This window comes from Drosophila albomicans, chromosome 3 (assembly GCF_009650485.2).
Source record: "Drosophila albomicans strain 15112-1751.03 chromosome 3, ASM965048v2, whole genome shotgun sequence".
Taxonomy (NCBI): Eukaryota; Metazoa; Arthropoda; class Insecta; order Diptera; family Drosophilidae; genus Drosophila; species Drosophila albomicans.
The window spans coordinates 9,257,796-9,280,615 of record NC_047629.2 but is presented as its reverse complement, the minus strand read 5'-3'; the positions used below and the strand labels follow the sequence as shown (position 1 = coordinate 9,280,615).

General features: G+C 37.4%; 5 protein-coding genes across 7 annotated transcripts; 3 read left to right on the top strand and 2 right to left on the bottom strand.

Annotated features, from left to right (window-relative positions):
- The first annotated feature begins 479 nt into the window (after positions 1-479).
- LOC117569111 (benign gonial cell neoplasm protein) lies at positions 480-6,348 on the top strand. The gene is made up of 5 exons (XM_034250129.2): positions 480-2,073; positions 3,608-3,961; positions 4,021-5,001; positions 5,060-5,741; positions 5,895-6,348. Exons 1-5 carry the CDS (start codon positions 573-575, stop codon positions 6,028-6,030), a joined length of 3,654 nt encoding a protein of 1,217 aa, XP_034106020.1. The 5' UTR covers positions 480-572; the 3' UTR covers positions 6,031-6,348.
- Positions 2,385-3,439, top strand: LOC117569114 (partner of Y14 and mago). The gene has a single exon (XM_034250134.2). The coding sequence runs from the start codon at positions 2,486-2,488 to the stop codon at positions 3,098-3,100; it is 615 nt and encodes a 204-aa protein (XP_034106025.1). The 5' UTR covers positions 2,385-2,485; the 3' UTR covers positions 3,101-3,439.
- Positions 6,349-6,980: 632 nt separating the features above from the next.
- On the bottom strand, positions 6,981-8,612 carry LOC117569112 (protein 60A). The gene has a single exon (XM_034250131.2). The coding sequence runs from the start codon at positions 8,430-8,432 to the stop codon at positions 7,122-7,124; it is 1,311 nt and encodes a 436-aa protein (XP_034106022.1). The 5' UTR covers positions 8,433-8,612; the 3' UTR covers positions 6,981-7,121.
- Positions 8,613-9,167: 555 nt separating this feature from the next.
- Positions 9,168-15,795, top strand: LOC117569812 (calpain-A). 2 transcript variants are annotated; one of them, XM_034251131.2, is made up of 13 exons: positions 9,168-9,329; positions 10,843-11,025; positions 11,608-11,784; positions 11,848-12,049; positions 12,111-12,231; positions 12,291-12,531; positions 12,599-13,231; positions 13,293-13,411; positions 14,439-14,481; positions 14,545-14,686; positions 14,751-14,966; positions 15,031-15,360; positions 15,425-15,795. In XM_034251131.2, exons 2-13 carry the CDS (start codon positions 10,852-10,854, stop codon positions 15,508-15,510), a joined length of 2,484 nt encoding a protein of 827 aa, XP_034107022.1. In that variant the 5' UTR covers positions 9,168-9,329; positions 10,843-10,851; the 3' UTR covers positions 15,511-15,795. The 2 variants fall into 2 exon arrangements, with proteins under 2 accessions (XP_034107022.1, XP_034107021.1); XM_034251130.2 differs by lacking the exon at positions 9,168-9,329 and having other exon boundaries at positions 10,822-11,025.
- A 241-nt stretch (positions 15,796-16,036) lies between these two features.
- Positions 16,037-22,781, bottom strand: LOC117569809 (focal adhesion kinase 1). 2 transcript variants are annotated; one of them, XM_052005318.1, is made up of 19 exons: positions 22,560-22,781; positions 21,964-22,075; positions 21,711-21,898; positions 21,108-21,637; positions 20,934-21,043; positions 20,647-20,876; positions 20,349-20,586; positions 20,051-20,290; positions 19,849-19,981; positions 19,656-19,788; positions 19,456-19,519; positions 19,316-19,396; positions 19,059-19,263; positions 18,858-18,997; positions 17,804-18,795; positions 17,540-17,629; positions 17,069-17,472; positions 16,893-17,003; positions 16,037-16,836 (listed from the first exon to the last, which is right to left on the bottom strand). In XM_052005318.1, the coding sequence occupies exons 2-19, from the start codon at positions 22,016-22,018 to the stop codon at positions 16,395-16,397; spliced, it is 4,386 nt and encodes a 1,461-aa protein (XP_051861278.1). In that variant the 5' UTR covers positions 22,019-22,075; positions 22,560-22,781; the 3' UTR covers positions 16,037-16,394. The 2 variants fall into 2 exon arrangements, with proteins under 2 accessions (XP_051861278.1, XP_051861279.1); XM_052005319.1 differs by having other exon boundaries at positions 18,647-18,795; positions 22,560-22,775.
- Between the last annotated feature and the right edge of the window lie 39 nt (positions 22,782-22,820).

Sequence of the window (22,820 nt, the reverse complement as noted above, 5' to 3'; positions counted from 1 at the left end):
ATGATTCCGAGAAATACGTGCAATAAAAAAAAAAAATCAGTTACCGGAAATTTGGATAGAACAAAATAAATAAGAATTATTAATTTTTTCTTATTTAAATAGTCTTATAATTATTATTATCGGGCCAAATTTGGAATAAAAACTTACGTGATGGTATCGATACACACAGTGAGCTGAAAAATCTTTTCTTATTATAATCTTCATTTTATACTAAATTATTTCTTTAGATATACATATTAGTAAATTTTTCTTTTCTTAACTGTTAAAAAGAACCAATTTCAGAAAATGAATTACGATACATCGTGTAATTAAAGATTTTTTTTCATAAGAAGTGTGTATTACACCATTTATGTATGTTTACAATGTGCTTAGGTGCATTTATTCTTAATATATAAACTACTGAATTTATATAAAACCGTCTCTAATAAAGAATGGTTATCGATTTGCAATCAAGCTTGCATATTAATTTAATGTTCCATTCCGTCATTGCATACTGAAAATTCTTTATGCTGGTTCGAATATAACGGCATTAGTCAGTTTTATTAAATGGCGTCAGCATTCGAAAGCGCGTTATGGATAAAGTGATTCACGAAAAGTATATTCCCCAGCAATTGCTGTATTTTATTGCTGGTCGCCGATGTTGCCAACAATTATCGTGCTCATTTCGCACATTGGACAACACAGTAATTATGCAATGGGCCCAATCGTTAGGCCTGCGATCGCAGTACGTTATATCCGGCGGGCAGAAATGCGTGAAGGTTTGCAAGCTGTCTTGCCGCCATTTTTTGGAGGAACCAAAAAAGCTGACCATTTCCCCATCAACAATGGTGGAAATGGACTCTCTCACCGTTTACATAGGCACCAATTCCAGGGACGAGCGCCAGATTCCAGCGGACATAGTTGGTTTACAGTCGTTGCTAACGGCGTCGACTCTTCAACTTCCAATGGGTGTGTTGAGTCCACCAGCACCACGAAAGAAATCGGACAAATACCGCAAATTTTTCGGAGACGTTTCTACTTATTCGTGCCACATGAACATATTAACAGCCATTTACATGCATCGCGTTGTTATTTTTAAAGGCGATCTTCAAACGGATAAATCGTTACTTTTACCCATAATCATATTAGACGACTCCGAGTTTAAGAAGTCAAACTTAAAAATGATCTGCATCGAAAAGGAAACTATTGTTGCCATGAATAACAGTGAGCGATTTTCTAATTATTTGGATGAAAGCATAGGCGAGACTATTGGTCTAGAAGTCTCGCAGCTTAGCGTGAGCAGCTCATCGACCCATATTTTGTTTACGACTGCAAAATGCTTTCTCAGCTCTGTACTTAATAAGAACAAGAATCTGAATAATATCAGCCACTTTGTGGTCGGCGATGTACATCTGCACGACGCGTATACGGATATACTTTTGAGCGAATTGAAAAAGGCACTGGCTGTCAATCAGAATCTACGCATCATATTACTCTCGCAACGTTGTGATTCAAAAATATTTCTTGATTTCTTTGGCGAAGGCACGGAGGTTTCTGCAGAATCGCCAATTAAGCAGACTGGCTCCAAAATCTTTTATTTGGAAGACATAAATAGCTCGATTGCTGGAGCTGAACTGTACAAAGGACCGCAAATTTACAAGGATAGACCGCAAATCTTTCGAGCAACAAATGTTCAAAATGAAAATCTTGATAAATTCCTGGAAGTATACGAGGCAATTGGCACGGACACGGCTATTGGTCCATTTCTTTACTCGGTCAACTACGAATTGTCCCCAGTAAACTACCAACATTCTATGACTGGCAAATCAGCACTAATTATTGCGGCTCAATTGAACAATGTCAAGCATCTGCGGCTGCTGCTTTTCATGGGTGCCAACCCATATATAGTCGACAATCACCAGGATAACGCCATATCAACGGCTTCTGCCAGAGGAAACGATGCCTGCGTTGAAGTGCTCAAAAATTATGGTCTTCATGGCTTTGTATTAAAAAATTTGAAAGCAGAATTTGTGGACTTCGACTGTATTATTGATATCATGTATCTCTTATATGCAAAGTCCGATTATCCCAAAGGTAAGTGAACTTAAACTTTAATATTTACTAAAACATTTCTCTTTGTTTAAAGGATACTGTGAACATTTGTCTTAAGGAATTTAATTATTTTCTGCAAATCTAAATTTAAATTTCAAGAATTGCTTAATTCTTTCGGTTTGACTTGTATATCCCCTTTAATAATTTCAAAAATGTATAGGTATGTCAAAACTAGTCAAATACCCTTCAAATGTGCACGAAAAAATTGAACGTCGTGAAACAAATTCCCCCCATCTCAATTGCAGTGTTACCAAGCGACTAATTGGTATATTTTGCAAAAGCTAAATAGTATATTTTAAATTGCACTTGTGGTCACGCTGATTAGAACCCATACTTTTTTTTTGATCAGAACGCGACTTGCATTGCGCTTGATTAAAAACAAAAAATAAGAAAAATGAGTACATATTTGGAGAGTGATAAGGGAAAATTTATACCGGCAACTAAGCGACCCGATGGCACTTGGCGAAAAGCACGGCGCGTCAAGGATGGCTATGTGCCTCAAGAAGAGGTGCCGCTATACGAGAGCAAAGGCAAACAGTTTGTGGCCCAGAGACAAACTGGAGTGCCGCCAGGAATGTGTCCGCTTGTGGCGGCCGAACTTAAAAAGACGCACGAAAAGAAGGAAAAGGCAAAACAACAGCGTGTGGACAGGAGTACAACAACAACGACAAAAGCGGCACAAGTTACAACACCCGCTTCAGCAACAGCAACAACAATAAAACCGGCGCAATTTACAGCTTCAGCGCCAAAAGCTAAGAATGACCGTGAGATAGCTGCATTGGCCAAAACACTGGATGCTGAACTTAAGCTTAACGCCGATTCCCATGAAGTGGATACTGCAAAGCAACTGAAGAAATTGCGCAAGAAAATTCGTGAAATTGAGCAAATTGAGAGTAAAATGCAAGCGGGCAACCCTAATAAGCTGGACAAGGATCAATTGGATAAAGTGAAAAAAAAATCGGAGATTTTGAAACAATTAACCCAGCTGGAGGAACTTGCCAAGGTGTGACCATTTTTAGTGTTACAGGAGAATATCCTCATCAATTTGATTGCCTGCCTCTACCATCATCTCGTCGTACAGTTATCTGTTAAATAGTTTTAATAGTTTTAGTTAAGGCAGCAGCCCTGTAATAATATTTATAATATAAATGTGTGTGTATTTTTCATATATGAATATATCTGTATTCTGTTTTGAGTACTCTCTGCCAGGTTCCCCTCAGGGAGAAAAAACAAAGGGCTTTTATATTTCTATGTTTTTTTTTTAATAAGATTGTATAAAAACTCAAAAAGGAATAAATCACTGCAGCAGTTCACCCCTTTGTATATTTTTGTATTCGCTATCAAAACAATCTCTGGCCCGATTAGGCGATAAAAACAGTTTGACTTGCACTCGTCTGAATACCTCTTTAGTCTAGAGCTTTCAAAGTGTTCTTTTTTAATAAATAATTTAATTTTCCTTATTTGCGTTTTCTCAGTATGGTCTTTGAAGTTATTATCCATCATTCCTCTATTCCAGGCAACATCTTGATCATTTTGCCATCATTCTTGCACTTGGTTAAACTAAACTATATGCTCTTGAGTCACTTTTTGAATGGCTATCTGCATGCCTCTCCCATTTATCTGTTGCACGAGAATATGAAAAGAGAGGATTTGGATGCATTGCTTAAAGCGCCAGCGGATACTCTAAAGATTATTTTGGCCACGACCGTCATAGAGTCGTTGGTGGTACCTGTGTCGTTTAAATATTTAATTGACTCTGTGTGCGAGAAGAGATCGTGGAGCAGAGGATCCAGCGGCGAAACTGAGGATAAAATCGGTTGGCTCCAAAAAGACGGACTCTTTCGTCGATTTTTACTGCTTCACCCTGATGGTTTGTGAAAATACGATAAAGTTATATTTATTGTTATTTACATTTTATTTTTTTTAAAGCTGCTGCTGCTGTGCAGTGCTTTCGCTTAATGACAAAGGAGACTTACGAGCAGCTAGAGGAGATCGGCAAACCGGCGCTGCAAACCATGCCGTTGGACAAAATCTGTTTGATTGTCAAGTTACTGTCGCCGCATTCCATCATTAGTGAATATCTGGCATACACAATTTCACCGCCTCCTCTGATAAATGTGCATCAGGCTGTGCAGTTTCTGAAGAAGATTGATATCCTGGATGACATTGAGGATGTGACCTGGTTGGGCTGCCGACTAGTTGACATTCCCGTGCCATGTCAACTCGGACGTGCTTTGGTTTTTGGCATCCTGCTGCAATGCCTGGATCCAGTTTTGACCATCGTCAGTTCTTTTATTTCCGACGACCCATTGTCGTTGCCGTTCAATGAGGATATCGATGCTTTGTGGGATAAGTTCGCCATATTTATGCAGAATAGCGTTAAGCAAGAGCGTCATCGCTTGGCTGCAGATCAGTTATCCGATCACTTTGTGTTTCTGCATCTTTATCAAGAGTGGCAAGATCGCTTCCAAAACAATCTCACCCCCCTTTGTCTCTCTACTGAATATGAATTTATGCTTAATGGTCTAATGGAACAGTTGACCTTCACACGTTCGAAAATACTGAGTGCACTACGTGCAGCCAACCTCGTGCACTGCCAAGGTGCCTTGAGCATTCAGCATGTGAATAGCAAGTCTGACAATTGGCCTTTGGCTAAAGCAGCTTTAACAGGCGGCCTGTATCCAAGCATTTGTGCCATCGATCGCAACGGTGGAAGTAATTGTCTCAAGTCGGCGTACTCAACCGAAACTAATCTGCATCCCAACACGGTGATCCGTCAGTTTATGAAGTCGTGCAACAGTTATATGGAGCATATTTTCGAGGAAGCGGACTGGCTTGTCTGTCGCAAGCAAAGTGATAATATCAAATATGCATCGGTTGCTGTTCCTTTAGCTGTGGCTTTATTTGCAGGTAAGCCAAGAGCAACAGTCAAATTAAAACAGTTCTTAATTACTTTTATGAATTTCAGGTTCACCCAAGTTGGACATGGATCAAACAGTCGAGATTGAGTCATCTGATTCATCGTCAAATGATTCCAACGTACATTTCTACATAGACGAATGGATTTGGATGCAGACATCAAAGCCCAACATAGATCTAGTGATGAAAACACGTCAACATTTTTTCAGAAGCTATCAATATCTTCTGCGGTACTGCTGCGATTTACAAAAATGGCGCATCGACTCCAAAATGGCAGAAAACCATCGTTTTCTTGCCGATGCGTTGGCTACCATGTTCTATCATGAGGATGTCGCTGCTGGCTTTAAACCACCACCACCAATTGGCGTGAAGCCGTGCGTTAAAGTACAGAAATGGTTTTTGCTAAATATAAACTCGTACTTTTCTGGTCAACAAGGCATTCTCGATCAGCATTTTACATCGAACGAAAATCAGAGCATTGAAAGACAATTCTTTTTGTTGTATACGAAAGAAACCGTAGATGATTTCTATCAAAAGAGCGATGCAGCATATATAGAGAATGTGATTGGAAAGTTTGTGCGCCCTATTGTGACTCCGACTCGGCAAATATTTGTCATTTTATACACTACAGATCCAAATCGTATGCTTAGCATAAGTCGAGTGGAGTTCCATAAGGGCGCAATCAACTTTCGAGAATACTTTCGGAACGTGATTCCAGTGAGTGAAATTCTGTAAGTAAAAAATAAATCAAGTAATTAAATATTGAATGTCTCTTCTCTTTACAATACAGGTGTAGATACATTGCATACTTTTATTAAATATAATTTCTAAACATCTTTAATAACATTGCATATTCAACTTTTTAATATTTTTGTTTGTTTTAGATATGGGAGTGCTTCATTCAATGTGAATCTAGCAAACTTCAGTGGTCGTCTAATAACTTCACTCATCGACAAACGCGTTGGACACTTAATAATGGATCTTTTTGCCTTCCGCAATTATTGGATACACAACGAATAAGTGTATATCAATTATGGATATTTTTGTCTTCCGTAATTATTAGAGACACAATTTTTTTTTCCCTTCAGTAGTTATTGGTTACATAACGAATAACTGAGTATATCATTTATTTTTATAATTTTTTAACTTGTTTACCATACTTCAGTCGTCGTCTAATAACTTCACTCATCGACAAACGCGTTGGACACTTAATTATCCGTAATTATTGGATGCACAACGAATAAGAGTATCAATAATAGATATTTTTGACTTCCGGATTTATTGGATACACAATAATAGATCATTCTTCCTTCCGCAGTTATTGGTTACATAACGAAGAAGAGAGTATTATTATTTTTATTATTATTATTTCTTTTTATAATTTTGTATCTTTGAAAAAGTGCCTTTCATTTTGTACAACTAAACAATTAAGAAGCATTTCTTTTGAATTTATAATGAGACACAATAATATATCTTTTTTCCTTCAGTAGTTATTGGTTACATAACGAATAACTGAGTATATCATTTATTTTTATAATTTTTTAACTTGTTTACCATACTTCAGTAATCGTCTAATAACTTCATTCATCGACAAACGCGTTGGACACTTAATGGATATTTTTGCCTTCCGTAATTATTGGATACACAACGAAGAAGAGTATCAATAATGGATATTTTGGCTTCCGCAACTAGCAGAGACACAATAATAGATCTTTTTTCCTTCCGCAGTTGACAAAGTGCCTTTCATTACTTATATGTATTAAACTAAACAATTAAGAAGCATTTCTTCTGAATTTATAATGAGACACATTGATAGATCTTTATTCCTTCCGCAGTTATTGGTTACATAACGAATAAGAGAGTATATCATTTCTTTTTATAATTTTTTAACTTTGAAAAAGTGCCTTTCATTATGTACAACTAAACAATTAAGAAGTATTTCGTTTAAATTTATAATGAATAAAACAGCGTTTCGTACAATACTTTTGGTTTATTTCTACAAAAATATATTTGAGATTGCAGATTACAGAGAATGACATGTTGTATACAGTTATTAATTAATTACAGAGCTATGTTATTACATTTAAAGATAAATACACAAATAGCATAAATCAATGGCACCCGCAGGACTTGACAATCATATTCTTATACTTCTTCAGGTTGACGTTCTCATCGTTCAGATGATAGAGGACGGGAAGAGCTCCCAATCGTGTGGGAGCACAGCATGGCTTTGGGACCTTCTTCGGCTGCATCAGATGCACCAGAGTCTGGACAATCGCATGGTTGGTGGCATTCATATGCGCATTCAATGGAAAATTGCATTCGCCGCTGCAATAGAAGGCACCGTAACCCTCAGGAGCAATAATCCAATCGTGCCAGCCCAAATCCTTGAAGTCAATGTACAGTGTTTGCATTTGACAGCTGCGCGTATTTTCCATTGTGTTCTCCATGAAGGGATTGCTCATCTCCGACTTTTTCTTCTTGCGCTGATGCAAAGTGCTGCGCTTTGTTCGCTTCTGCGTGCTGTGTGCGGTTGATTTAATAAGTTCGGGTCCACGGAAGAAACCAATCATAAAGGGTTGGTACTCATCGTCCGCTTTGGCACGACGATGTGTCAATCCAATGTCGTCCAGCTTTATCTCACGTTCAGGCTTATTTAAAGCATGTGCCCCAATATAGATGCCGTGATTTTCTCTGGCATTAATTAACCATTCATGCAGAGCTTCCGTGACATTTAGCTCCAACCAGCCAATATAGTCGCCTGTCGTATTCACCGAGGACAGTGGTTCCAGCGAGTTTTGCCCCGATCCTGAGGCTGAGTTTATTGCGTAAACGGTGACTGTGAATTGTTTGTTGGTCGTCATCCATTTGCCCTCATTGGAATTTTGATAAAGGCGAAGTTCGGCCATCATGAGATAATTGTCACTGGGAATGTTGGACACTTCGAACCAAAGACGACTGCCGTGCTCATGACGCATCTCCTCCATGTTGTGATTGCGTTTATTCAGGAATGTCATAATGATATCGCTCTCATCGATTACCCGCTTATCCAGATCGGTGATGAAATTCTGCTCATTATCATCTGCCTCACGCTTGGAGCGGCGATGATCATTATGATTGTCAATAGTGAGTCCTTCCTCTGCCGTGATGCGATGATAGACATCCAGCAGAAACTTGGGCGCCGATTTACGCAGCGACAAGCCGTGATTTCTATGGTGCAGTGGACGATCGGCAATGCCCAGAAATTCAAGGATCTCATATGAAACATCCATCTTGTCGTCATCGTTTAGCACGCGTTGCATTACGGTTTGATCTTTGCCATTGTCTACGTAGATCCCAGACTGTGTTGAGTACGTTGATGGCAGCATACAAATCATTGAAATTAGCCAAAGTGACGGCAAAAATACCACAGATGGAGTCATCTTGTTATTTGGAATATTAACAATCTTTTCAATCGTTGAGCATCTGTTTTACTTTTGTACACGGTATTCTGCTCAAACAATTTAAATGCGCAACCTTTAGAATGCAGAGTATTTATGTGTACATTAAAAATTCCTACACACTTGTCTTCAGTTTGTTGTATGTATCTTAATCTCATGGATGCATTTTTCTTGGAAGTAGTTTCCGACGAGTTGGCAGCTCTTTGCAGCGCGATCGTTGCGGAATGAAAACTCCGGAACGAACTTCGTTAGTTCATATTTCATGATTTATCTTCAAGTTGATATTATCGATAATAAAGTTGAAAGTACACTTAGCTATCTAAATTTCATGAACTAATAATTAATATAAACCTCTTGAAGGGATTCGAAGATTTACTTGAGCCACAAATTATTATTAGGTATTTTCTGTTGTAAATTATTAAATATTAAGCACGTTAGACGTTAATAACCAATCATGAGTAATAATAATCTACGCAGTTGGTTTATCCATTCAAATTAAATTTGGCGCTTCATAAGAATTGTCAAACTGTCGTATAACAACGTGCTATCGATTTTCGATAATTTTGTGTTGTGACTTTGTCAGCTGATGAGAGAAATTACACACATACATACATACATATGTTGCTCATAGTAGTTGGCAACATGCTACATGTATAAAATTCATTAACAATTTTTGTTGAGCAGCAGCGAAAGTTCGAAAATTCTTTTCAGTGAGTAACTACATAGCGTCAATGACGAATGTGTTGCTGATTCTTCTCAAATTAAAGAAAACTGTATTGTTGTGTAAATGTGCATATACTACGTAGTATTGTTGTCAGTTTTAAAGTGATAGTCTGCAAGTGTGCGTGAAGTGGGGAAATCGTTTATTCAATCTACAAGGTTTATATTAATCAACAAATATATTTTATATATTATAAATAGACTTTGTCTATTATTATTGGCTCATATACACCTACATATGTATATATTTAAGTGCGTGCTGTGGCATGTGGTAGAAACAGTCTAGGAACTTGTGATTGTTATTAAACCTGTTTCAACTTCGTAGATAAATGCTTTAATTAATGTTTTCGCCCTATGACGAAGGTGCAAAAGGAAATATTTATAAAGTGAATAAACTTGGTCAGCAACACAACAAAACTAATTCGCATCTGCACACATGCACAGGGAAAGCAGGCGTTCAACTTAAATGTTTATGCTAATTAAAAGATAAAAAATTTGTGCGTAAATAAATGTGTATAGAAGTATATTTATTTTCGATGCCGCCGTTTACAAGCATACGATAAATAAATGTATTGAAATGACACACACACATAGTCTATACATATTCATATGTTTGTATGTTCTTTGCAATGATGTCACCATCCAGTTGAATATCAAAAAAATGTTCATCTGTTTGGTATGTAACAAACATCTTGCCGCATTTTGGTAGATATGTATTTTGTTATATACGAACAGCGCCCTCCGGATAGACTTCAAATTATTAACTTTAATATTCTTATCTTTAATGACTCACATTAGAACGGTTTCAATTTAAGTCTTTCGTTTTAAAAGAAAATAAATTATATAGTACTCCGCATTTTTAACCGAATTTGCCAAATAATCCAATGTCATGGTTAGAGATTATTTGCATTTATGTGAAAAGGATTGACATCGTAAATATTGACTGTTTAAATACGATTAAAGCATTTATTGCCAGTTTTATTACTGTCTAAGTCCATAAAACAAGCGTTAAACATGATGTTTACTTATGAACGCCCTTACTAAGTTGTCATGTGTGCGGAATTGATAAATTGCATTTGGTTTAATGGGTTTATTTATTATCTATCTATTTGTTTATCTAATTATATCATTTTTTTTTTTTTTTTGTTTATTTACACTGTCGATAAAAAAATAATCTTATAATTGACTTATTTATCAACAAACAAACGAAATATCAATATGAATGTTTAAAAGTAATAATTTTGAAAGTTCAATAATTTTGACTTGTTGATTTTTATAACTATTTGCTAAAACCTCATCAAATAAAGTCTGCGAACCAAATTATAAATATTAGATAGTTTATCCTGAGAGTTTTGCAGATATAAGTAAATAATGATATACTAATTGAGAGCAACTCATTGCGTGACTTTGAGTAGTTTACACACGCCTTGCAGATACTTATGAATACATATTTACATATATACACCCAAGATAATTAAAATATAATTTCCTACGGGACTATATACTTGGTTAACATCTACGCATGATGTCAACACATTACTTAAATACCCAATGTCGTGTTTATTACAATATTGGTCCCAAAATGATAAATTACAAAATTGTAAAGCCAAAAAGCTTTCTCTAGTTTTAATACTTATGATTTTTTATTTTTTTAAATTTTCCAACAACATAGGAATTCAAGATGGATGAACTCAAAGGATTCTTAAGACAGGCGGGGCAAGAGTTCCTCAATGCTGCCGGCGATGCCGCAATGGGCGCCGCCAAAGAAGTTGTTGGATCTGTGATCAATGAAATTTTTGTGAAGAAGGAGGCCGAAACAAAGCGAGTTCTGCCTAGCATCAAGAACATGCGAGTCGTAAGTGTGATTGACGAACTAAATTGAGGGTACATCATTCTATCTAACATACAGTCGTACAATCATACATTTTAATACCTGCTCAATCCATTTACACTTTCCTTTTGCCATTCGAATTCAGCGACCCTTGCAAAGTGAGGTAGCCACTGTGAATGGCAACGTAAGTAGTCCGTTAGTTGACAGTATCTCTTGCAAGATGTCAGACGGTCGAACAAAGCTTACATTTTTACATTTTGCTCCTCTAATCATGCATTTACACTCTACTCTACTCTTGTCATTGAAAACTCTATTTAAAAACTAAGCGACCCTTGCAAAATGCAGTAGCTGAATTTAATGGTAATGTAAGTACTTTGCTTTTGCAAGGATAACACGTTGTCGTCCTTCTTTATTACTTTGTGTTTGTGTTCGTGATTGTGGCTGTGTAAACATTTTAGGATACATCTCACATTTCTCTTACTATACGTATATGTATGTATACTTCTTGTATAAAATGTAGAGCAACATTTTTCATATTTTCCCTTTCCACAAATATAGAAAATTTCATATGTTTGTGATACTAATAAGAAAGTGCATCGTTTTTAGCTGGGCGAGACGAATGCTGGTCTGGGGCACAATGTCGATGTGCAGGATTACGAGTCATTGCTGAACGGCTGCCTGGCGAGTGGTTCGCTCTTCGAGGATCCCCTTTTCCCCGCTAGCAACGAATCTCTGATGTTCTCACGCCGACCTGATCGGCACATTGAATGGCTGCGTCCGCATGTAATATATATTGTATATACAACGTGATGCGATTTTTCTTAACTCTCAACACATACTTTACAGGAAATTGTGGAGGATCCGCAGTTCTTTGTGGAGGGCTTCTCTCGATTTGATGTGCAGCAGGGCGAACTTGGAGACTGTTGGCTTTTGGCTGCCACCGCAAATTTGACACAGGAATCGAATCTCTTTTTCCGCGTAATTCCGCCGGAGCAAAGCTTCCAAGAAAACTATGCGGGCATCTTTCATTTTCGCTTTTGGCAGTATGGTAATTATTGAATTTGTTTAAGTAGTTTTACACTACTAAATTATTTAACTAAATTGATTAGGTAAATGGGTGGATGTGATTATTGATGATCGTCTGCCGACATATCGTGGAGAGCTACTCTATATGCATTCGGCGGAGAAGAACGAGTTCTGGAGTGCTCTCTTGGAAAAAGCCTACGCCAAGTATAATTGCTAATCAATTATTGAATTAACTCATTTCCTAATGCCTATAATTTGTATAGACTTCATGGCTCTTATGAGGCGCTTAAGGGAGGCACTACTTGCGAGGCTATGGAGGATTTCACTGGCGGTGTCAGTGAATGGTATGACCTCAAGGAGTCGCCGGACAATCTATTTACCATTTTGCAAAAAGGAGCGGAGCGCAGTTCCATGATGGGTTGCTCTATCGAAGCGGATCCCAATGTGCTGGAGGCTGAAACGCCACAGGGCTTAATTCGCGGACACGCTTACTCCATCACCAAGGTGCGAGTGCTGCTCTTCAACTTGGTCGTAATTTGTTAATACATTTGTTCTTTATTGTTGTTTGCAGGTTTGCCTTATTGACATTGTGACTCCAAATCGTCAAGGCAAGATTCCCATGATACGTATGCGTAACCCGTGGGGCAATGAAGCCGAGTGGAACGGACCTTGGAGCGACAGTTCACCCGAGTGGCGTTACATACCCGAGGAGCAGAAGACGGAAATTGGATTGACTTTCGATCGTGATGGCGAGTTCTGGATGTCGTTCCAGGACTTTTTGAATTATTTCGATCGCGTCGAAATCTGCAATTTGTCACCAGATTCATTCTCGCAAAAGAGCGATGACTATCAGCAAAATGGCAAGCGCAAATGGGAAATGTCCATGTACGAGGGCGAATGGACGCCGGGAGTGACAGCTGGAGGTTGCCGCAACTTCTTGGAAACTTTCTGGCACAATCCCCAATATATTATAACACTCGTCGATCCCGATGAGGAGGATGAGGAGGGACACTGCACTGTGATTGTGGCCCTGATGCAAAAGAATCGCAGATCGAAGCGCAACATGGGCATGGAGTGCTTAACAATTGGTTTTGCCATCTATAGTCTAACTGATCACGATCTGCAGAATCGTCCGCAGGGCATCAATTTCTTCAAATATAAATCGTCAGTTGGCCGCTCGCCACACTTTATCAACACACGAGAAGTATATATTATATTAATTATTATCTCATCAATTAATAATTATTTGCATTCCATTCGAATAGGTGTGCGCTCGCTTTAAGCTACCTCCGGGTCATTATCTGATTGTACCGTCAACTTTCGATCCAAATGAGGAAGGCGAATTCATCATTCGAGTCTTTTCCGAAACTAAAAATAATATGGAGTGCGTATACAATGCAAATGCAGAAGAGTTTGTATATTAGATCTAAAATTCGGCAGCCGATAAATATTTCAATTATTCTATCTATGCAATATGCGAGGGGTGGGTACTGTGATTACCTTGATTGTTTGTACCTGTGTGCATGTGTAACAGCTAGCTTATACTATAATAATATAAACCTGTGGGAAGATAAAATAGCAGTATGTTGATTAAATTCTGGCTCTAACATGTTCTCATGCTCATTTCAAAAAATTTTCTAACTCATGCTCATAAATACCTAAACATAACGGTGTTTGTATTTCTTAATTAATGCTCACTCAAATGTTAACTGCACCAATCTAATCTAAAAAAACTCAGCTGAGATTATAATCTAACAAGTTAATGTAAATGTAATGTAAAATTTCAAACCTGCAATAAGATGAGTAATATCTAACAAGTTTCCGTCTCGGTTCTATGAATTTGTCACTAGCTTAACATTACTCACCGTAATGTAAGAATAATTACTAGTATAATTAACAATTAATTCCGTTGCAGGTTTGTATAAGCTATTATTTTGCCCACAGGTGTAAAATTAGAAATCTTGTTTTTGTTTTAGAGTACATTCCAAAAATGTTATTGTTGAATATCCCTTAGTGGTAGCAAATTTTTAAATATTTATTTAGTTGCACATCATTAAATCTGATCAATTTTAAAATTTCCTTGATCAATCTATTGTTTTATGAACTTAATTGAACTAAAACGAGTATTGTAAATTACTGCATTAAAAAGTATAATGTCAAACGACAACTAGTCAACATATAACGGATTGAGTATTTGATAAATTATAATTTATTCTGTTCTGTAAATGGCGGACCTCCTTTAAATGCATATTGCCCTAATCTTATTGTACGTATTATTACAATTTTCAAATGTATTATACTATTGCTCTATTTGAAATAGAAATATTGTAGCTACATACCGACAATTTAATAAAACCTTATATTTTATCAATCAATTTTCCAAATCAAATTTTCCACCAACTTTTATGTAGAGAGAACGACGATCATGTTGGCTACGGAGGTCATGCAGATGATGTAAGTTAATAACCATTTCAATATAACAGATTATTATTAATGAATATTGTTTGTGCATCTTAGGTGGTACCTGCAATTCCTTCGCCAAGGCCCACAGATCCTCAAAAGGACAGCTTGAGGCGACTGTTCGACAGCATTGCTGGCAAGGATCAAGAAGTTGATTGGATGGAGTTGAAACTCATCTTGGATCACTCCATGAAGGATGGTGAGTTTGATATACATATTAATATTATATCAAGTTTTTTTAAGTTTACCTTTTTACAATCCAGATTTACCAAAGGCAATCGAATACAGTCGCTTCCAAGCCAACAATGCTTTTGAGACTCAAGCAGCTGGCATGGGAGGAGAGGACTCTGGCAATGCCTGTGGGTTGCTTGCTCTGATTTGTGGGCCATTCCTTAAAGGCACACCCTTCGAAAATCAGCTAGGAGCGGGCGATCAGTCTAGCAAGCCACTAATAGAAAATAATCCAACTATTAATCGACGTAAGACATCAGCATGAGTGGAATGTAAACATAATTCTCATATTGTTCTCATTATTTATAATAGCTATTGTTGACGAGACGCACGGTTTTTCCAAAGATGTTTGCCGCTCTATGGTGGCTATGTTGGATGCCGATAAGTCCGGGAAACTGGGTTTCGAAGAATTTGAGGCTTTGCTTTCTGATATCGCCAAATGGAAGGCGATCTTTAAGCAATACGATACTGACAGCTCTGGCCGCATTTCAGGCTTTCAGCTTCGTGAAGCACTTCAATCGGCTGGTTATCATTTAAATAATCGTGTGTTGAACGCTTTAGGTCATCGTTATGGATCGCGAGACGGAAAGATTGCATTTGATGATTTCCTCATGTGTGCCGTCAAAATTAAGACATATATAGGTATATATAGAAATTGATTTATACTTCTCATTCCTTTCTAACGTATTTAAAATATAATTTCCAGAAATATTCAAGGAACGAGATGCCGAAAAGAACGAAACTGCCACCTTTACGTTGGAGGAATGGATTGAACGGACAATATATTCCTAATTACATTCAATAGCAACTCAGCTCGTTAATAATTGTTCTATTTACGCGATGTTGTTGATTTTTCATTTGCATTTGTTTAAATGTTATGAGCATATACAAAAACCGAACAAAGAATTTAATATATATTTGTATGACAAGGGCATAATCTATTTTCTCACCACATAAATTCAGTGTTCTCGTTATATGGATATTCATCTGCTTTCGTACTTTTACATATTTTTGTCATCTTTTAGTATCGAATATTAAATAAAACTACGCAATACATTTAATTAAAAAATGCATATTATTATTATTAAAGAAATTATAGCAAAATTTAATTTAGAAACCATTTATTTCTATTCTGTGTTTCTTATTCGCCAAGTTTGGTTTCGCTTAGTAATGTTAAATTTGGGACAGGACACAGCTAAGATCTCAATTATTTCCCAATATCACATACTATTCAAAGTGCATCAAGTGGCAGCTTTGACCAAATCCTAACCGTCCTTAATTCTCTGTTCCATTGAAATAAAAACGAATACTTTCGATATTCCTACTAGTAATTGTTTGATTTAATTACATATACATAAGTGTCTCTTAAATGTATTTTTGACTATTTGACGAATTAATAATGCATTAACAGCGGCCGGCCGAAGTTGAGTGTTCGTCACATGTAAAGAACATACGCAGTATACATAAAATATTTAATGTGTGTATATGAGAGTTTAGTTTTTGTTTTTCTTTTCTTTTCTTTTTTTTTTTGGATGAATTGCGCATTTGTAAGAAAGCACATACTTATGTACATATGTATTTTGGCTTGTTATATACACAGAATGTTAGCGTATAGTACTCTATCTTTTAATAAAGTTATAAAAAAAGAGTCAAACTATTCCATTTTTTTTTTCAATTTATCCATGGCTATGTAGGGCGGAAGTGTTACTATACATATGCTCAGTGGATGAGCTGCTATTTAACGTGTCTTCAATTATTTTTAAGGGCTCGTTGCCCGTCGTCGCAACCGAGCTAATATCAATATCTCTCTGTAAGCTGCCAGATTTATTCCCCGTTTGTGCTTGTAGCTGCCGAGCGTTGAAACTGTGCGCCAAGCTCTCATTGTCGTATAGACTGATGTCATTTACATTGCCACTAATATCGCCAATTAGTGAAAAAGACGAAGGACCAGCTACTTCACAGCCCAATTGACCAGATTGCTGTTCACAGTTTACAGATGAGCTGCCTGATTCTTTCGAGGTACTTGATATCTGTTGATATCGATTTCGAATTGAGTCGACTACATCAAAGAGATTCTTTGCATCCATTGCCAAGATGTGCGCAGCAGATAACATACTCCTAGGAGTAAATTACATTAATATAATTTAAATAACGCAATGTTTAGAAATACTTGCTTTCTGTATTCATTATCCAAGGTCGTATCATTATATTGATGAGCCAGTCGCATCGCCGAGACTAATTCATGCATGTCTTTGGAAAGTACTTTGTGTGCCATCTCCACTTCTCTGCAAGCACAAAAAGAATATGCCATTGAAAATATTGATTTAAATAAAGATATTTGCCTTCTTACTTCAGGGCTTGCGCTGGAAACAGTATCGAAATTTTATCGACCGATTTAAGTAGATTCCTAAGTTCGACACCAACATTTTTAACCAAATGCAAGTAGCCATCAATGTGCGACTTTTCCACACCTTGCGAAAGCAACATTATTGATTTGACTACGGCAGTTGTGGCGCAATAGACTTCGTCGTTGGCACGATTTACGGGTCGAATGCCATCAGGAATTTCACTATTTCGAGACCTAGAGCCATTAGATTCCTCAGCTGCTGTCAAATAATCCAACGAGAGTTTTGTTCGCGAGTTCGAGTCCGGTAGAATTGTTGGTCCAGCTGATGTCAAGTCTGTTTTAAATGTTTGATGCTTGGCTAAAATGTCCGTAACAGCTCCCGGTGGTATAGAGCTAGATCGCTTTCTCTGCAAAATTGAAAATGTTTTTTTTTAATGCACAATAAACTATTGTCAAATAGAATATAAAACATACCAGCATTTCCTCTTGATGCAGCCATTCACCATCACTATTGCTGTCCTTGCGTTGTTGCCGCAACTTTTCACCGATTGGATTGGGCATATTCTGCAAATGAATGTCACACACATTGTAGTTCTTATTAGGTTCAAAAGTGCTAAATTCTAGCTAATAAATAACTTAAAAGCGTAAACAACTAAAAAATATATGTTCAAATAATACAAAAAAATAAAGGAAAAGCGGAAAAAGAGGTATCCATTTGATGTGCATCGTCCCGCAAACCTGATTTGTAACATCAGTATTTAGTGGCATGCAGGCAGCGCCTTCCTGGGAGAGATTAGTCTGTTGTGTCCACTGCGAATTCCAATCGCATTTAAGCTCGTCAACTTCTTGTAGAGCAGCTGGCGGACCATTGTAATCTTGTGTCTTTTGATTTGAATTGATTGGTGATGAATGCAGCAGTGATTGCATTGTGGCATTCGGTACTTGTTTAACAGACACGCAAGTTTTGAGGCCAGCACCCCCAAAATCGTAGATCTCTTCGGGCAAGGCTTCACATTCAATGGATGTTTTCATTTGTTGGCGATAAGCATGAAAGTGACTATTGCGATCCATACTCCTCGAACGATCTGCTGGGTGTGGTGCAACTTGCTTGTGATAATTCATATTTTGAGCCGACATTAGTGACTGATGACGCTCCAGGCTGCCACCCTTGGACAACATTGTTTTATCCATCGTTGGCTGATGCCTTTCGAGGCTGCCGTAAATACTATAACCAGCAGCACGCGTCATTTGATTAACAGTTTTGTTATCCATTTGCATTTGATTGAGGTGAAAATCGCTCTCCGTAGGTGGCGCACATATGATAAAGTTGTTCTTCATCGATAAATGATCGGTAAATAATACCTGGGGCTTAATATGCATGGCATTTAAAGTGGATGAGTCAAATACACTAGTTTCAGATGACGATGGATTAAGATTATGAGATGAGATGCTGTTAGTTGGAAATTTATCGGAATCAGCGACAGGATCGAGTTTTAGCAGCTCCGCTGCAGGGAGTTTAGTGGTTTTAAGCGATTGACTTGAATTACTGGCATCTAATCCTACGGCTAAAGTGTTAAATACCGAGGCAGGTGTAGTGTACGCAGCGGGATTAATGCCACGTTTTTGATTCTCCATCATAAGTCTAGCGAGCACCGCCGGATTTTGGGCAATTATGTATGTCTGTGGCACAATGCCTTTTTCCTCGCTGGCATTCATTAGGCTTGGATTATCTATAAACAATAATAAATCTTTATAATATTCTACCTTAGAGGCATGTTACAAGTTATGTTACCAATGTCATTAATAGTTCTCGATGGCTTCAAGGGAGGAATGTCATTGTCCTCGGGGCCTAGCCAAGAAGCACCAGCTACTCGGCGGTGTTCCCGTCGCATGGTCTCCGACGCATTCATGCTGTCTTCCAGTAGAATTTCACTATAATCCAAGTCATGTATATGTTAATTTATTAAAAAGAAAAAATGTTTTGAATGCATACTATAATGTCTCTTTAATCCGCTTAAAATTGGGTCGTTTGAGAGGCTCGTAAGCCCAGCATTGCGACATTAGGGAGTATAACCGTGGCGGACAATTTGGCGGTAGAGGCAGCCTTTCTCCGTTTTCCAGTTTTGTGATTACTTCGCTATTTTTAACGCCTTGAAAGGGCTTCACGCCAAGCATAAGAATCTCCCAAATGCAAACACCTAAAACCAAATATATTCATAAAGATAATATGAATTTAAAAGCATAGCTTACCAAACATCCAGACATCACTAGCGGTTGTGAAGCGTCGAAAATTAATTGACTCTGGCGACATCCACTTAATCGGTAGCGCAACTGAAAGAAGTACTTTCATTACACTAAATTCGACAAAGTACAAGTTAAATGTTACAAACCTGTGGGTGTTGAGTGATAATACGATTGATCGGAGACCCAGCGAGATAGACCAAAGTCAGCCAACTGAAATGATTTAAATATGAATTAAAATATTTTCTTAAGCTCTAACTTGATTTTTTAAATCTATCATTTGGAATTGAATATATTAATTAATGTAAACAAATCATAAGAATACTATACTTGTTATTTAATCACACACCTTGACACAAGTGGGAGTGCTAACGAGAACATTACGCGCAGCAATGTCTCGGTGCACAAATTTCTTAGACTCCAAATAGCTCAGCGCTGTTGACAATTGGTAGCAATATTTAAGCAAGGTTGCATGGCTCAGTCTGGCAATATAAACTTTTGATTAATCACATGCAATTTGAAAACAATAATCTAAATTTCACCTATCACTATTCGCTTTTAAGTAGGCGCGTAGTTCACCAAGTTTCGCCAATTCCATTACTATCCAAATTGGCATAATGCTGCAAATGCCAATCAGACGTATGATATGTGGATGGTCAAACTTTTGCATTATATCTACAATGAAAAATGGAAAAAATTAAATATAGAACTAGCCATATATCTATATATATAATATTAACTTACATGCTTCTGCAAGGAAGTTTTCTGTCTTTTCGGGATCCTCATTTGCCTTACATGTCTTTACAGCCACTTGAATGACATCGTATTTGGTGTCGCTATTACTTAAAGCACTGTCATTTGCTTTAGTTTTCGATTTGGCTGATACTGGAAACGTATAGCTCCCAACGTAAACGTCTCCAAATTGACCCACGCCTATTTTCGCGCTAAGCACAATTTGCGAACGATCCAGCTCATAGTTGCGTACTAAAAACATGTATGAACTTGAATATAACATGGTAAAAACCGTTAAGCCTTTGTTTACCTGTGGGCGTGGAGTAGTCTCCTTCGCCTTCCAGTAAACCAATTTCAGCATAATCATCTGTTAAAGTTGGTTTATTCTTTGGCGATGAAGTGTTAGGAGCTTCTCGCAATGAATTCGAAGATTTTGTTAATGTGTCGGTATTTGGTGTATTTGATTCGCGTTCCCAAATCGTGAATTCAACATCTTTCGTCAGCAATCGGCAATATCCATCAATAAGATCGGCAATGCTTTCAGCAGTCTGCAAAATGCATCACGATTGGTTATATATTCAAAATTGTATATAAATGTATTAATTTACATTTACTCCATTGCATGTAATAATTAAGTCTTCTTCAATATTTGAAGCAGATATTTTGATTTGAGTTTTGATTTTTTGACAATTGCAATTCAAGTTCTGCGACTCGAATTCTGTGGACTTATCCTTGGCGAGTTTTTCCTTTGGTAGAGCGCAGGTTCTGATCGCAACGACATCCTTAAATTGCGCGACATTTGTTAAACTGGCTTGGGGATGTGTCTGGTAGGAGATTCCTGTCGAAAAATATTTGTGTAAGCTTCTTGTTTCTACTAATGGTTAAGAATAATTACCGATATGGGGACCAACATGCAGAATGCCAGAAATATTCCAAGCAGAGCTCAGGGTGACAGAAAATTGTTCATAGTCGGCTAATGAAAAGCTCTTCAGAAGATCATAGAACCTGCAATCATTGGCAATTTGATTTTAATTTGCTAAACTAAAAAAACAAGAAAAACTGAACTTACTTTGTTAAGTACTCAATGTCGTTGTAATTGTAGACCCTTTTGTATCCCACCTGTATCATTTTCTTCAGATTCTTTGGCTTTATTGTGACTATCACAGCTTGCGGAATGAAATATTTAAATCCAATTTCCTTTTCAATGTAATCGATGTGCTGTTTCTTATCCGGCGCCTTAAGAGTTATGTTTTTGAAATAATGACGCACGCCCAAGCAGCAAAGTTGCACCGCCAAGTCAACATCAACAGAGGCAATATTGGCCTGGATATAATCTTCCTTTAGCTGATCAAAATAGTAGAAACAAGTGGTTTTGTCCTCGTCAAACAAATCTTGAATCCTGTGTGGTACATAGCGAACGCGCAGTTCAACGCGCCACACGCCTTTGGTAATGAATCGCCTGCCTTGATGCACATCTCTATTTTCCGCCATCTCAGTTGTGCTTGGATCATTGTTTGGACAATCGACATTTGAGCACCCGGGTGACAAAATGTGCGACATCACCTTCTCCATTAACGTGGTCCTCGCTAGCCATACAATCTAAACAGAACAACAAAACAGTAAATAATGTAAATATTTAGTGTAAACAAATACGCGTTCACATTTTACTTACTTCTTTCGTGATCACATTCAACATGCGACATGCATACCGTTGTGTGCTCGGCGGTGGCTGACCATCTTTGCCGAACTCTGACACCGTCTTTTTAATAATGTGCAACACGGTTTCATTCTTATTGAAGCCAATCGCCTTGAAGCTCTTGTTTGGCATATGCACATGCAGCACATAGTCTTCATCGTGTGCTGAGAGCAATAAATGCATTATGCTTTAAGTATAGAGAGCGTTAAAGAGATTTCTATTTACTTACATTCATTGCACATATGTGGTGGGCTTTGGCTTTGATTGACCTCCGCTGTGTTCATGTTTCAAATGTGTATATCGCACCGTTGGCGATTTTTGCGTGTGTGCATTCACCACCTAAGTATGTTGAAATTATACGTATTTAATCTAGACTTACTGTAAGCTTTTAAGAATTTATCGCCGCGTAGCAAAGGACTAACTGCGTCATTGGCCAAACTCCACAAGTGCACTCTACACCCGACACCTACTGCCTATCGCTAAGCGCCTACAAGCCCGCCCACTTACTATCATCACCCACAGGTTGCAGCCTAGCGCTCAATCGATTAATCGCAATCTCTAATTTTTTAAAGGAAACTTGTCTGTATGTATGCACTTAAGTGCATATAAATACATATACACACATATGTACATAAATATGTATATGTAAGTACAACTTTAAAATGAAGTGTTCGGTTACTTATAATTACGTGAACTTTTCGCGACGACACAATTGCATTTTCGCCATCTTTACAACCAACACAATCTAATAAACTACAATCATTTTAGCCATTAATATTTAATTATTTCATAATTTTACTATTTTAAAACAGCAACTACTTCCCTTTACGGTTGCTTCTTCTTGCCGAGTTTTCTATTCGTAGGGGAGTGCCAATATGTTGTACATGGTATTATGACGCCATTCACACAAGAGAAAATGCACTAGCTACATGTTACGTCACAAACATACAGGTGTGGTAAGGTAAGCAATTTTTTTTGTCTCTAAAAATTTAAATATATATTAAAAGTCATTGTTTAATAATCGTTACGAAACAGTTAATTGTCTTTAAAACTGAAGCTACTCTAATAGAAATGCTACATTACAAT